The sequence below is a fragment of the Octopus sinensis genome, linkage group LG30 (genome assembly GCF_006345805.1).
Source record: "Octopus sinensis linkage group LG30, ASM634580v1, whole genome shotgun sequence".
In the NCBI taxonomy this organism is placed as follows: domain Eukaryota; kingdom Metazoa; phylum Mollusca; class Cephalopoda; order Octopoda; family Octopodidae; genus Octopus; species Octopus sinensis.
In genome coordinates this window covers 1,779,932-1,792,724 of record NC_043026.1, presented here as the reverse complement: position 1 = coordinate 1,792,724, position 12,793 = coordinate 1,779,932, and the positions used below count along the sequence as shown (strand labels likewise).

Sequence of the window (12,793 nt, the reverse complement as noted above, 5' to 3'; positions counted from 1 at the left end):
GGAAGCTTGCTTTGCTATTACATGGTTTCAGGTTCAGTTCCACTGTGTGGTACCTTTGCAGATGTCTTCTATTAGGGTCCCAGGTGGACCGAAGCCTCATGAGTGAAGAATTTCGTAGATGGAAACTGTGAGGAAGCCTAGTGTGTAAACATTATATATATATATATATATATATATATATATATATATATATATATATATACACATATATATAAATGATGATGATGATATCATCATCTCATTCTAAATTAAAACTTTACAACAAGATTTCACATAGGCACAGGCATGGCTGTGTGGTAAGAAGCTTGCTTCCCAACCTCACGGTTCCAGGTTCAGTCCTACTGCGTGGCACCTTGGACAAGTGTCTTCTACTATAGCCTCAGACCAACCAAAGCCTTGTGTGTGTGTGTGCACTGTGTCTTTGTTACATCCCCCATAACTTAGTGGTTTGGCAAAAAAGACTGATAGAATAAGTACAAGGCTTAAAAAAAAAAAATTTGATTTGTTCAACTAAATGTTCTTCATGGTGGTGCCCCAGCATGGCTGCATATATATATATATATATATATATATATATACATACATACATATATATCATCATCATCATCATCATCATCATTTAGCGTCCGTTCTCCATGCTAGCATGGGTTGGACGGTTCAACTGGGGTCTGTGAAGCTGGAAGGCTTCATCAGGCCCAGTCAGATCTGGCAGTGTTTCTACGGCTGGATGCCCTTCCTAACGCCAACCACATATATGTATATATATGTATATATGTATATATGTGTATGTGTACATATAGATATTTAGATATATATATATATGTATATATGTATATATATGTGTGTGTGTATGCGTATATATATATATATATATATATATATATATATATATATATATGCAACCATATATATACATACACACATATATATATATATATATATATATATATATATATATATGTATACATATATACATACATATATATATAAATATATGTGTGTGTGTATATATGGACAGACTATAGTTAAGCTCAGGTTCGGTGATTATGCAAATAAGGAGTCCAACGTAGGTCATATATCAGCATGTGTATATAGAAAAAATATTTTTTCCGATTGAGATAAAAAAACCAAGGCTGCAAAGATTTTAGAACATTTATAAATAGAAGGTCTTACAGCTGTTTCCAGGATATTTATTATATCCCTCTTCATCGGAGACAGTGTGAGAAAATGGTTAAGCAATGGTTAATTTAGATAAGATACGAAATAGAGAGTGATGTGGAGGAATGAAAATAGATGAGAGATATGCAGGGATATTGCATTTGTAGATCCATTACTAAGGCCGAATGGTATACATATAAGATTCCAATAACTTGTGAATGAAATCCAACAGTATTTAAAATTGGTCATTCCAAGTATAGAGTTTGTACCCAGTGCTATTGAATCAGGGGTCTTATTTAAGGTGGCCTAAAAGTAGGGAATGTATTGGTAGGGTCAAATTGAAAGCAGGAAGAGGGGAATAAAGAAAAGAGAAGAAAAAAAAGAAGAAAAAAGAAAATGAAAAAAACAGGAAGAGAGGAAAAAAGAAAAGAAAAAAGAAAAACAAGGAGAGAAATAATAAGGGAAAGTGTAGCAGTTAGGGGTCAGTGGAGATAATTTGAAAGTAGGAATGGGGAGAGGAGGGTGATAGATAGAGAAAGATATTAGAAGGAATAGGGGGTGATAGAACGAGAGAGAGGTATAAACAGTAAAGGAGTGTCAGTTATGTAGCGAGAGAGAGGGGGGGTAGTAGTATGGAATGAAGAATTTGAGAATATAGATTAGGTGGTTGGACAGGTCAATGCTTAGCAGTAGAAGAAAATATATGTGAAGATGTATACATATGTATATATTAGACATGTATGTATATATTTATACAGGTATTTATACATATCAATATCTACATATGCAACTCGTACTCATGTGTTGGTTTGTTACAGAATAAGTACCAGGCTTAGAAAAATAAATTTAATTTGTTCAATTAAAAATTCTTCAAGGTGTGTGCTCCAGCATGGCTGCTGTCTAATGACTGAAACAAGTAAAAAAATAAAAGAATAAATTTATATCCCAAACAGAACCTTATCCCTGTAACATTCAGATTCTTCTGTCAAATGTTCCGCTTTTTCGTTCAAGTAATTTTGAATTAATCAGGCATTATTTTGTAGCTTTGGAATCCTAATGATGTGATTGTATATTTTAAAATGGTATTGAAGGGTAGGTGTGATAGGCTGGATCTGGTTGGTAAGAACAAAAAACAGATAGCTGGGTATGGCCGGTTTAACTCTTTAACATTTAAACCAGATATCCAACCTGAATATTCTACCTGCATTGAGTTGAAACCAGCTAGATCTGGCTTGTCACATCTACCCTACAATGTCCTTCTAAAAGTAAACAACCACAACATCAAAACCTCGAAGCTACAAGACAATGTGAATAAATAAGCATTACATTTGACAGAGTAATCTGAATGCTAACGAGGTCAAAATTAAAGGGTCAAGCTAAATTCATTACTATCACTAAGCCGCCTCTTCCTTAGTCTTTTCAGCATCATTTCTATGCTCTTAAATACCAGTTTGTTGCTATAAGAATTGCATTTTTCCACACCTGATGAGGAAATTCAACACTTCATTGCCTTCAACTTGAATATATTAATGTTTTATGGTTATGCATTGATAATAATTTCTACTGCTTTGATGTGTATAACTGTATCAGTATGCACACATCAAGATCCCTTAACCGATGCAGCCAGTCATTGGGGTGTCACTCTAGATGCTTTCATAATTAGCCTTTGCCACTGGGCCCTGTTCTCTGTCATGCATAGCAGTTTTGCCGTGTTGTGACCTGTCCAGTCCTTGATGTTGTCAAACCAGCATTTTCTGTCTGCCTCCCTTTCACCCTACCTCCACTGTGCTCTGAAGAAGAACAGTTTTGGACAGGGAGTTGTGGTGGGATACATGACCATACAAACAAGCCTCCATCTATTTACCTGCACAAGGAGGGGTCCCTGTGTGCCAGCGCATTTGCTGACTCGCTGCCTCACAAAGCTGTCCATTTTGTGCTGTGTACGGGATGTGACATAAAAGCTTTCCAAAGCACAGCCTGGCAACTGCTGCTGCTGCTCATAGGAAAAACTAAATGAAGGACCAAACACTTGCAGAGGAGAAACTGTTAAAGAGATGATAATGAAATTGGCAGACAACACAACCATCAGCAGGATCATCACCACCACCACCACCACCACCACCACCACCACCATCATCACAATCGTCATCAGTATTACCTATCTTTTTTTTTTTTACTACCCACAAAGGGCTAAACACAGAGGGGACAAACAAGGACAGACAAACGGATTAAGTACATAACTGGTACTTATTTAATCGACCTCGAAAGGATGAAAGGCAAAGTCGACCTCGGTGGAATTTGAACTCAGAACATAGCGGCTGACGAAATACGGCTAGGCATTTCGCTTGGCTTGCTAACGTTTCTGCCAGCTGGCCACCACAAGTGGTCATCAGCACCAGCATCACCACAGTCAGCATCATCAACACTAATCAATGGTAGCAGACCACCACTCCATCAACACCACCACCATCAGCACTCCATTCACACCACCACCATCAGCACTCCATTCACACCACCACCACCACCACTCCATCAACACCACCACTAATATCAAAGCTGCCACCACCACCACCACCACTGGCATCATCATCATCATCATCATCATCATCATCCTGAAAAACTTACAATGTCTCTTCGTCGTCTACTTTCACAATAATCTTTGGTTGACCGAAGTCCTTCCAGGCAGCAAGCAGTTTGGGGTTTTTCCGTTGCAGTCGCTCAAAGGCCTGTACGGCTGCATGACAACACTAGCGAGGAAAAGAGAAGAATTGAATATTAAGATGGAGAATTAGCAAGGAGTGTGTACATGTGTTTATAATCAAAGAAACTGACCCCTATCCACTGTCTTTGGTGCTTAAGCACCATCTGAGTGTGACTGGTGCCAGTGCCACCTGACTGACTCTCGTGCCAGTGGCACGTAAAAAGCACCCACTACACTCTCAGAGTGGTTGGCATTAAGAAGGGCATCCAGCTGTAGAAACCTTGCCAGATCAGATTGGAGCCTGGTGCAGCCTCCCGGCCTGCCAGGCCTCAGTCAAACCATCCAACCCATGCCAGCATGGAAAATGGACATTAAATGACAATGATGACAATGATTATGATTATAGCTCTGAAAAAATAACTTTTAAAATCGAAATGGACTCTTCAGAACTTGCACTAAGAATAAGCACAAGGTAAAATTATAACCTGCTTTTATAGCAACTTAATGCCGGTAGCTTAACCTGTCCCCTCTAACTTTTACTTCATGCAATTGAAAAAACCGTATTATTTATGGGATGACCCAATATATCAGGCTGAGTAAAAAGTAAGCAACGTTTTGAAACATGGAATTCATCAGAATATATTTCAACAATGAGAAAATTTTATCCATCAAGGTAAGTACCATTACAATCAACAGATTTTTGCCAATGAGTTACAAGTTTGTTTATTCTGGTAACATAAAAATCTGGTGTCCTGGAGCTGATGAACTCTTTGAACACACATTCAGCATCACTTTGATTTTTGAACTCCTTCTCTCGCATGAAACCATCAAGGTACTTGAAAAATTGGTAGTCAGTAGGAGAAAGGTCTGAGGAATAAGTTTGGTGGGGAAGAACTTTGTTGCCAAGTTCCTTCAACTTCTGGAGCGTCATTAGTGAAACGTGTGGTTGAGCATTGTCATGAAGAATTATTGGCCCCCTTCTGTTGACCAGTCTGGGATGGAGGAGTAGCAGTTTTTCATTCATTTTGGCAATTTCACGATAATGTGTTTCTGCAATAATGGTTTTTCTGGGTTTTAAGAAGTTCTAGTGGATGCGCCCGGGAAGGTTTTCAGTGCTTCATTTGGGTCCAACCACTGCAAAGAATGTTTTTCGATATTGTACAGATTCCACTTTTCATTGCAAGTTACAATACGGTCGAGAAATGGAAGTGACAAACAAATTTCATATCTGTGCATTTTCTGATTTTCATTCAAATTGTGTGGTACCCATTTGTCGAGCTTTTTTGATTTTCCGATCGCATGTAAATGGTTACAAGCAGTTTTCTGGTTAACTTGAAATTCTTTTGCCAGTTCTCGAGTGGTTTTATGTGGATTTTTCTCAATGATGGTCTTTAATTGACCATCATCAATGACAGGTATGGTGTCCACTATGCTCGCAATCTTCAAGGTTCAGGTCTCCACTGAGAAATCATTTAAAACCATTTTCGAGCTGACCATTCACTGGTCATTTCCTCACCAAATGTTTCGTTGATATCGTGAACAGCTTCAGCTGCTTCACATCCCTTCTTGAAGTTGAATAGCAAAACTGCTCGAATATTGCACTTTGACATTTCCATTTCAGATGATTGTAACAATGGTGTAAAAAACATCAATGTTAATTTATTGATGCATTTGGGTAAGTCTATGTCTGTATTATCAAACAATGTTTGAAAACAATTCAAAACTTTGCAAAAATCCGGTACAAATTCTTCATAGTTCAAAACAATGGTTACTCTTTACTCAACCTGATATCTACAACAGGATTCTTTCAGTTTCCGTCAAACATATTCACTCAAAAGACTTTGGTTGGCCTGTGGCTACAGTAGAAGTCACCTGCCCAAGGTATCACACAGTAGAACTGAACCTGGAACTATGTGGTTGGAAGACAAGCTTCTTACCAAACAACCACATCTGGTGGATCTGAACTATTTCAGCAGACAAACTTGTTGAATCAATGATGAATATTTCTGACAGAATGAACAAATAGCAAACTGCCAACAACCAGGATCAACCAGTTCAATTAGTGATTTCCTGCAAACATCTGGAGCCATGCTGTGAGCAGATGAGACATCCAGCAAGCAAAAGAGCCCAATGTGACTTCCTATTGGCCAGGCAAGTCACCTGACCAGATGATAATCTTTATCATTTAATTTCTTTTACTTGTTTCAGTCAATTAGATTGTGGCCATGCTGGAGTACCACCTTGAAGAATTTTTTAGTCAAACAAATCAGCCCCAGTACAATTTTTATATTTTTTATTTCAAGCCTAGAACTCATTTTATTGGTCTCTTTTACTGAACTGCTAAGTTACAGAGATGTAAATACACCAACATCAGTTGTCAAACAATGGTGAGGGACAAACACACACACCTAAGAGGATTCTTTCAGTTTCCATTTACCAAATCCACTCACAAGGCTTTGGTTGGTCTGGGGCTATAGTAGTAGACATTTGCCCAAGGTACCACACAGTGGAACTGAACCCAGAACCTGTAGTTCAGAAGCAAGCTTCTTACTACACAGCCGTGCCTGTGCCTATTTCTCATTGTGTTCCACGTTTTTTTATGTCCTGTACCCATATATGCATGTATATATACATATATATATGTATGTATATATGCATATATTTATATATTATTATATGATCAAACGCCACGCATCCTTTTCCAAGTAAGTTTTATCCTAATAATTATGATGCGCACTCTTCTCCTTTACTATTTCTCCTCTGTCTGTCTCTCTCCCCCTCTTGTTCTTCATCCTTTCTCTCCCTCCCTTCCCTATTCTTCTCCTCTCCCCTTCACCGTTCCCTCTCTCTTACTCCTCCTCCTCCTCCTCCTCGACTCTCATCACTGCCACGTGATCAGAGGGAAGCCATCTTTCCAACTGCTATCTTCACCAAGACCAGACCAGCTTATCCTGTCTCTTTCATAAGTTGTCTCCTTAAGCATTCAGAATCATTTTTCCATCGTCTTGGCTCATCGTTTGTTTTTACTGTTTTGTTCTCTTTGTTCTGTCTTTTACTGTTTTTACTTTTTTATTGTTTTTACTGTGTTGTTTTGTTCTTTTTGTCCTGTTCTTGTTACCATTTTTACCCTCTGCAAAAAATCCCAAATTTTATTTAATTTGCTTTGCGGGAAGGATGTTTCAATGAAGACACATCTTGTCCTTACCTTCGAAACCCAGAGTAGACAAAACAGGACAACTGAAGAAGGTGAATATTCCTTGTGTTGTATGTCTTGTTCTCTGTTCTTTCATTGTTTGAAAAAAAGAAAAAGTTAATTTCTGTTTTTGCTTTTATGTTTTCATTTCTCATTGTGTTCAACGTTTTTTTAATGTCTTGTACCCATATATGCATGTATATATACATATATATGTAGGTATGTACATATATGTATGTACATATGCATATATTATTTATATTATATTATATATATATATAAGACCTGTTGAGGCAGAGGCAAGTGTGTGACACTTGTGGAGACCTGTTGAGGCAAGTGTGTGACACGCGTGACACTTGTGAAGACCTGTTGAGGCAAGTGAAATCAAACCAAATCAAAATAGATGAACATCAATGGAATTTGTATCTTTGTGGTTCCAGTACCGGTGGCACACAAGAAAACCATCCGATCGTGGCCGTTCGCCAGCCACATCTGGCACCTGTGTCGGTGGCACATAAAGACACCATCCGAAGACCCGGCGACGTAGACAGTCCACCTATGCATACCTTCCTTCTTGTGACACTTGTGAAGACCTGTTGAGGCAAGTGAAAATCAAATCAAATCAAATCAAATCAAAACAAATCAAAATAGATGAACATAAATGGAATTTGTATCTTTGTGGTACCAGTGCCGGTGGCACACAAGAAAATCATCCGAACGTGGCCGTAGCCAGTACCGCATAGACTGGCCTCCGTGCTTTGGGGACGTAACAAACACCATCCGATCGTGGCCGTCCGCCAGCCTCATCTGGCACCTGTGTCGGTGGCACATAAAAACACCATCCGAGCGTGGCCGTCTGCCAGCCTCGTCTGGCACCTGTGTCGGTGGCACATAAAAACACCATCCGAGCGTGGCCGTTCGCCAGCCTCGTCTGGCACCTGTGTCGGTGGCACATAAAATCACCCACTACACTCTCGGAGTGGTTGGCGTTAGGAAGGGCATCCAGCTGTAGAAACACTGCCAGATCTGACTGGCCTGGTGCAGCCTTCGGGCTCCCCAGACCCCAGTTGAACCGTCCAACCCATGCTAGCATGGAAAGCGGACGCTAAATGATGATGATGATGATGATGATATATATACACACACATATATATATGTATGTATACACACATATATATATATGTATATATGTATATATATATATATATATATATACACACATATATATATGTATAAATGTGTATATATATATGTGTGTGTACAAGATTCATCCAGTTCCCGTCTACCAAATCCACTCACAAGGCTTTGGTCGGCCCAAGACAATAGTTGAAGACACTTGCCCAAGGTGCCACACAGTGGGACTGAACCAGGACCCCTATGGGTGGAAGCAAGCTTCTTACCACACAGCCACAGCCTAGAATGATCATATAAAAAATATAATAAATAAATTGGTAACTTTTAATGTGTCGTCTGCCACCTCAGTCATTGAATGCACTGCTCTAAAAGAAAAAGAGAAATAAAGCGGTTGTTAGTAGCAAGCAACTATCTGATTAAGTCAACAGTATTTCTGACCGATAACACTAGGTAACAAAAGTTTTATTTTTATTTTTTATGTGGTTGGTCAGTAAGTGCTATTTCTTATTCGTTTCTCTCTAGAAATTAAAGGAAATGACTGTTCCCTTCAAACGTAGCGTTTGCCACCTGGACATCTATGTTTCAAAATTGACCTATTTTGCATTTCATCTCAGACAAGTTCAGCACTGAGTTGCTGAAGCAGAAATATCATTAAGCAAATATTCTGCTCAATGCAACCCATTTGCTTGTCAACTGCTAAAACCCTAACCCCTTGAGCATGTCCCTTAATGGCTGACAATGTGTGTATCTTTGATGATGAGCAGGTGTCATTGGGGAGCATCACAGCCACGTGTTGAGAGGGATTCTTTGGGGTTTGAATAAATATCATAACAAAAGCAAAGTTTGGAGAAAATGTTCATACTTTGTAGGGATCAGCAAACAGGGAATAACAATTGCTGCTCCCAAAGGACAAAAATCGTGTAACACAGTGTCATCACAACACAGTGTCATCACAACACAGTGTCATCACAACACAGTGTCATCACAACACAGTGTCATCACAACACAGTGTCATCAGAAAACTGCTGGGAAATGAGTGTCTAATGGGTCAATCCTTTTAATTATTTGCTGGGCCTTGACTTGTTGGGAAGGGTATTTTTTATTAGAATTTTAAGGAGTTATTAAAAAAAAGCACCTTTAACTAAGGAAATATACACCTTTCTTTTTTATATCAACAGGCATGGTTGTGTAGTTAAAAAGCTTGTTTTGCAACCATAAGGTTTTGGGTTCAGTTCCACTGCATGGCACTTGGGCAAATATCTGTCTTTTACTATAACCCTAAGCAACCAAAGGTGTGCGAGTGGATTTGGCTGGCAGACACTTGTGTGGAAAGCTGTTTTGTGTATGTGTGTGTGTGCGCATGTGTACATGTGAATGCAAGTGTGCCTTGGACAAGTGTCTTCTACGATAGCGTTGGGCCAACCAAAACCTTGTGAGTGAGTTTGGTAGATGGAAACTGAAAGAGCTCATTGTGTGTGTGTGTATATATATATGTGTGTGTGTGTGTATCTTTGTGTCTATGTTTGTCTTCCACCACTGCTTGATACCTGGTGTTGGTGTGTTTATGCCTCTATAACTTAGCAGTTTGGCAAAAGTGATTGATAGAATAAGAGCCAAGCTTAAAAGAAAGTACTGGGGTCGATTCATTCAACTAACAATTCTTCAAGGTGGTGCCCCAGCATGGCCGCAGTCTAATGACTGAAACAAGTAAAAGATAAAAGATATCTAGAGATACATAAAAGATTTTGTGTTCCCTGAAATACTCACACACACACTCATATGCGTGCACGTACACACACATACACATACATACATATGTGCATGCGCACACACAAAACAGTCTTCCACTCAATTTATTCAAACCTATTTTTATATCCCTCAATCTTACACCCCATTCAGTCAAGCAAGTTGTGTCGTGTGAGTACTTGGCAACCTCACCAGTGCTGGTGCCACAGAAAAAAAAACACCCAATACACACTGTAAAGTGGTTCATGTTAGGAAGGACATCCAAGCTGTAGAAACCATGTCAGTGGTTTCATCGCTATAATTGTAGTGGGCTTTCGTACCCATGAGTCATTGCTTTAACCAGCTACACATGCATCGTATTGCTTGACAATGAAAGCTCAGGGGTAGAACTTGAGGCATTAAAATAGGTGAAGAATATTTACTAGATTTTTATGTCTTTAGTAAATATGGCTGAATGCCTCTGGAAGGTGGAGACAAGACTCAAATGGTTATATGATACGAACAGGAAAGCGAATCGGTTGAAATTGATAGCTTATACTGGTCAATCAATTATGCTAAAAATGTAAACACACCACAACCTACTTTAATTCTTTTGCTCTTTTACTTGTTTCAGTCATTTGACTGCAGCCATGCTGGAGCACTACCTAAAAGGGTTTTATTCTATCAGTCTCTTTTACCAAACCGCTAAATTACTGGGATATAAACACACCAACATCGGTTGTCAAACGATGGTGGGGGGACAAACAAGGACACAAAGATACACACACATATATACATATACATATATATATGTATATAACAGGCTTCTTTCAGTTTCCATCTACTAAATCCTCTCACAAGGCTTTGGTTGACCCGAGACTACAGTAGAAGACACTTGCCCAAGGTGCCATACAGTGGGACTGAACCTGGAACCATGTGGCTGGGAAGCAAGCTTCTTACCACACAGCCACGCCTGTTACCATATTTCTGTTGAAATATAGTTTTTGTTTCATTTAATTTTGAAAATAATACAGAATTTTTAAAAATAAGCTTGTCGTTATTTTGCTGGTGTTAAGAACATGAATGACTCTGAAATTTTGATGGAAGGTTCCAGTTAAGATGATTGTAAAACAGGGAATTTGTATGATAGAACCAAGGGTGGTATTAGGCAGGGTGGCATCAAAAGGGTTAATGAAGAGTTTACAGCTCTTACATTTAGAGTTTCACAACCTCACCTGCAAGACAGGTATATGTCAGAAAGCTCAAGTCAGCTCATATGTTTCACTTCCTTTCTCTCTCTCTCTCTCTCTCTCTCTCTCTCTCTCTCTCTCTCTCTCTCTCTCTCTCATACACACACATTCTATCAAATTACATTTTCATATCAATGGCTTGTAGGGCCATTGATTAATGTTTAATGGGTTGGATGGGTGCTGATGAAGGAGCGGAAACCCTTGAAATTTGTCATGTAAGCCCATTACCCATTTTCCATCTTCAACCTCATTGTTTGTCTACATCTGATGTCTTGGATACAAAATCAGTGCTGGCCATTCTTTCTATGGAAAACCTGTTGAGACAAGCCTAACAAGTGACTTACATTTTCTTACTATACAAATTCAGATCTTTCACATTTTATTGTTTACCTTTTGCCAACCTGCTAAGTTACGGGGACATAATCACACCAACACTGGTTGTCAAGCTTGTTTTGCTCATGTCCTCTTTGGTACACTGGATTCTCCAGTGCATGGGCCATTGCCGCCACAAAAGTCGGTGTGGTCACATTCCAGGGCTCATCCTGCAGACAGGGCCAAAGCAAGGACCCTCAACAAGAAAATAGTGGGAAAGGAACAAGTGTCTTGCTGTAGAGGTGAATACATGGCTTGCTCATCCAGACAGAGAGAGTTTGTGTGTCCCCGTCTCCCTTGTCTAGACATCATATGATGGTTGCAAACAAGCATCAGTCATATAAGTGAGGTTGTTTGCTGACAAAGAAAGCATCTTGGGCAAGTCTCTTCTACTTTAGCCTCAGGATGACCAAAGCCTTGTGAGTGGATTTGGTAGACAAAAACTGAAAGAAGCCCATCGTTAAAAGCCCCTCTTAGCGTGAGGCATTTATGTATAGCAAAGCCCTTAATATAAATAAATATATTTAAAGGGAATAATTAATAATTTTTCCCTTATGAGGTTTTTCATGCTAACTACTTATAAATTCTTATAAAAATTTTATCCTATTTTTAAATTGTAAATTTAACCGGAATATATTCAGTGATGAATTTATTCTGATAAACATGTGTGCCGAGATGCAATTCAAAAAAGCCTGCCTCTTCCATAGATACAGAATGAGAGAACAACTCTGTGTTCTATGCGGGATACGTTTGGTGCTTGTCTGCTATGTTGACTTTTTGGTTCGTTTTTTATGTGTCTTGATTATGCTTGCACTGATGGTTAAAAAGTGCATTTTGTGCACTAATTATGAAATCATATGATCTGCAGCTGAATCGGTTTTTAAGGAGCTTGCTTTGAGAGTTGCATTCCCTTGCGTTCGGCAAAATGTGTTTAGTATGGTAGTTTTTACTTTAAGAGTCCCTCGTAGCGTGTGGCATTTATGTATAGTAAAGCCCTTAATATAAATAAATATATTTAAAAGGAATAATTAATTTTTCCCTTACGAGGTTTTTCACGCTAATTGATAAATTCTAATAAAGATATTATCCTATTTTTAAATTGTGTATATATATATATATATATATATACACACACCTATGTGTGTATCCTTGTGTCTGTGATTTTCCTCCACCACATTACTGCTTGACAACCTACATTGGTGTCTTTATGTCCCCGTAACTTAGCGGTTTGACAAAAGAGACTAATAGAATAAGTTCTAG

At 38.8% G+C, this 12,793-nt stretch overlaps 1 protein-coding gene across 1 annotated transcript in view; it reads right to left on the bottom strand.

Annotated features, from left to right (window-relative positions):
* Positions 1 to 12,793, bottom strand: part of LOC115226658 (peptidyl-tRNA hydrolase 2, mitochondrial) — a 42,553-nt gene that overhangs the window by 13,194 nt on the left and 16,566 nt on the right. The window contains exon 4 of the mRNA XM_029797670.2: positions 3,784 to 3,905. Coding sequence (XP_029653530.1) covers positions 3,784 to 3,905 — 122 coding nt within the window. The remainder of the gene's footprint in view (positions 1 to 3,783; positions 3,906 to 12,793) is intronic.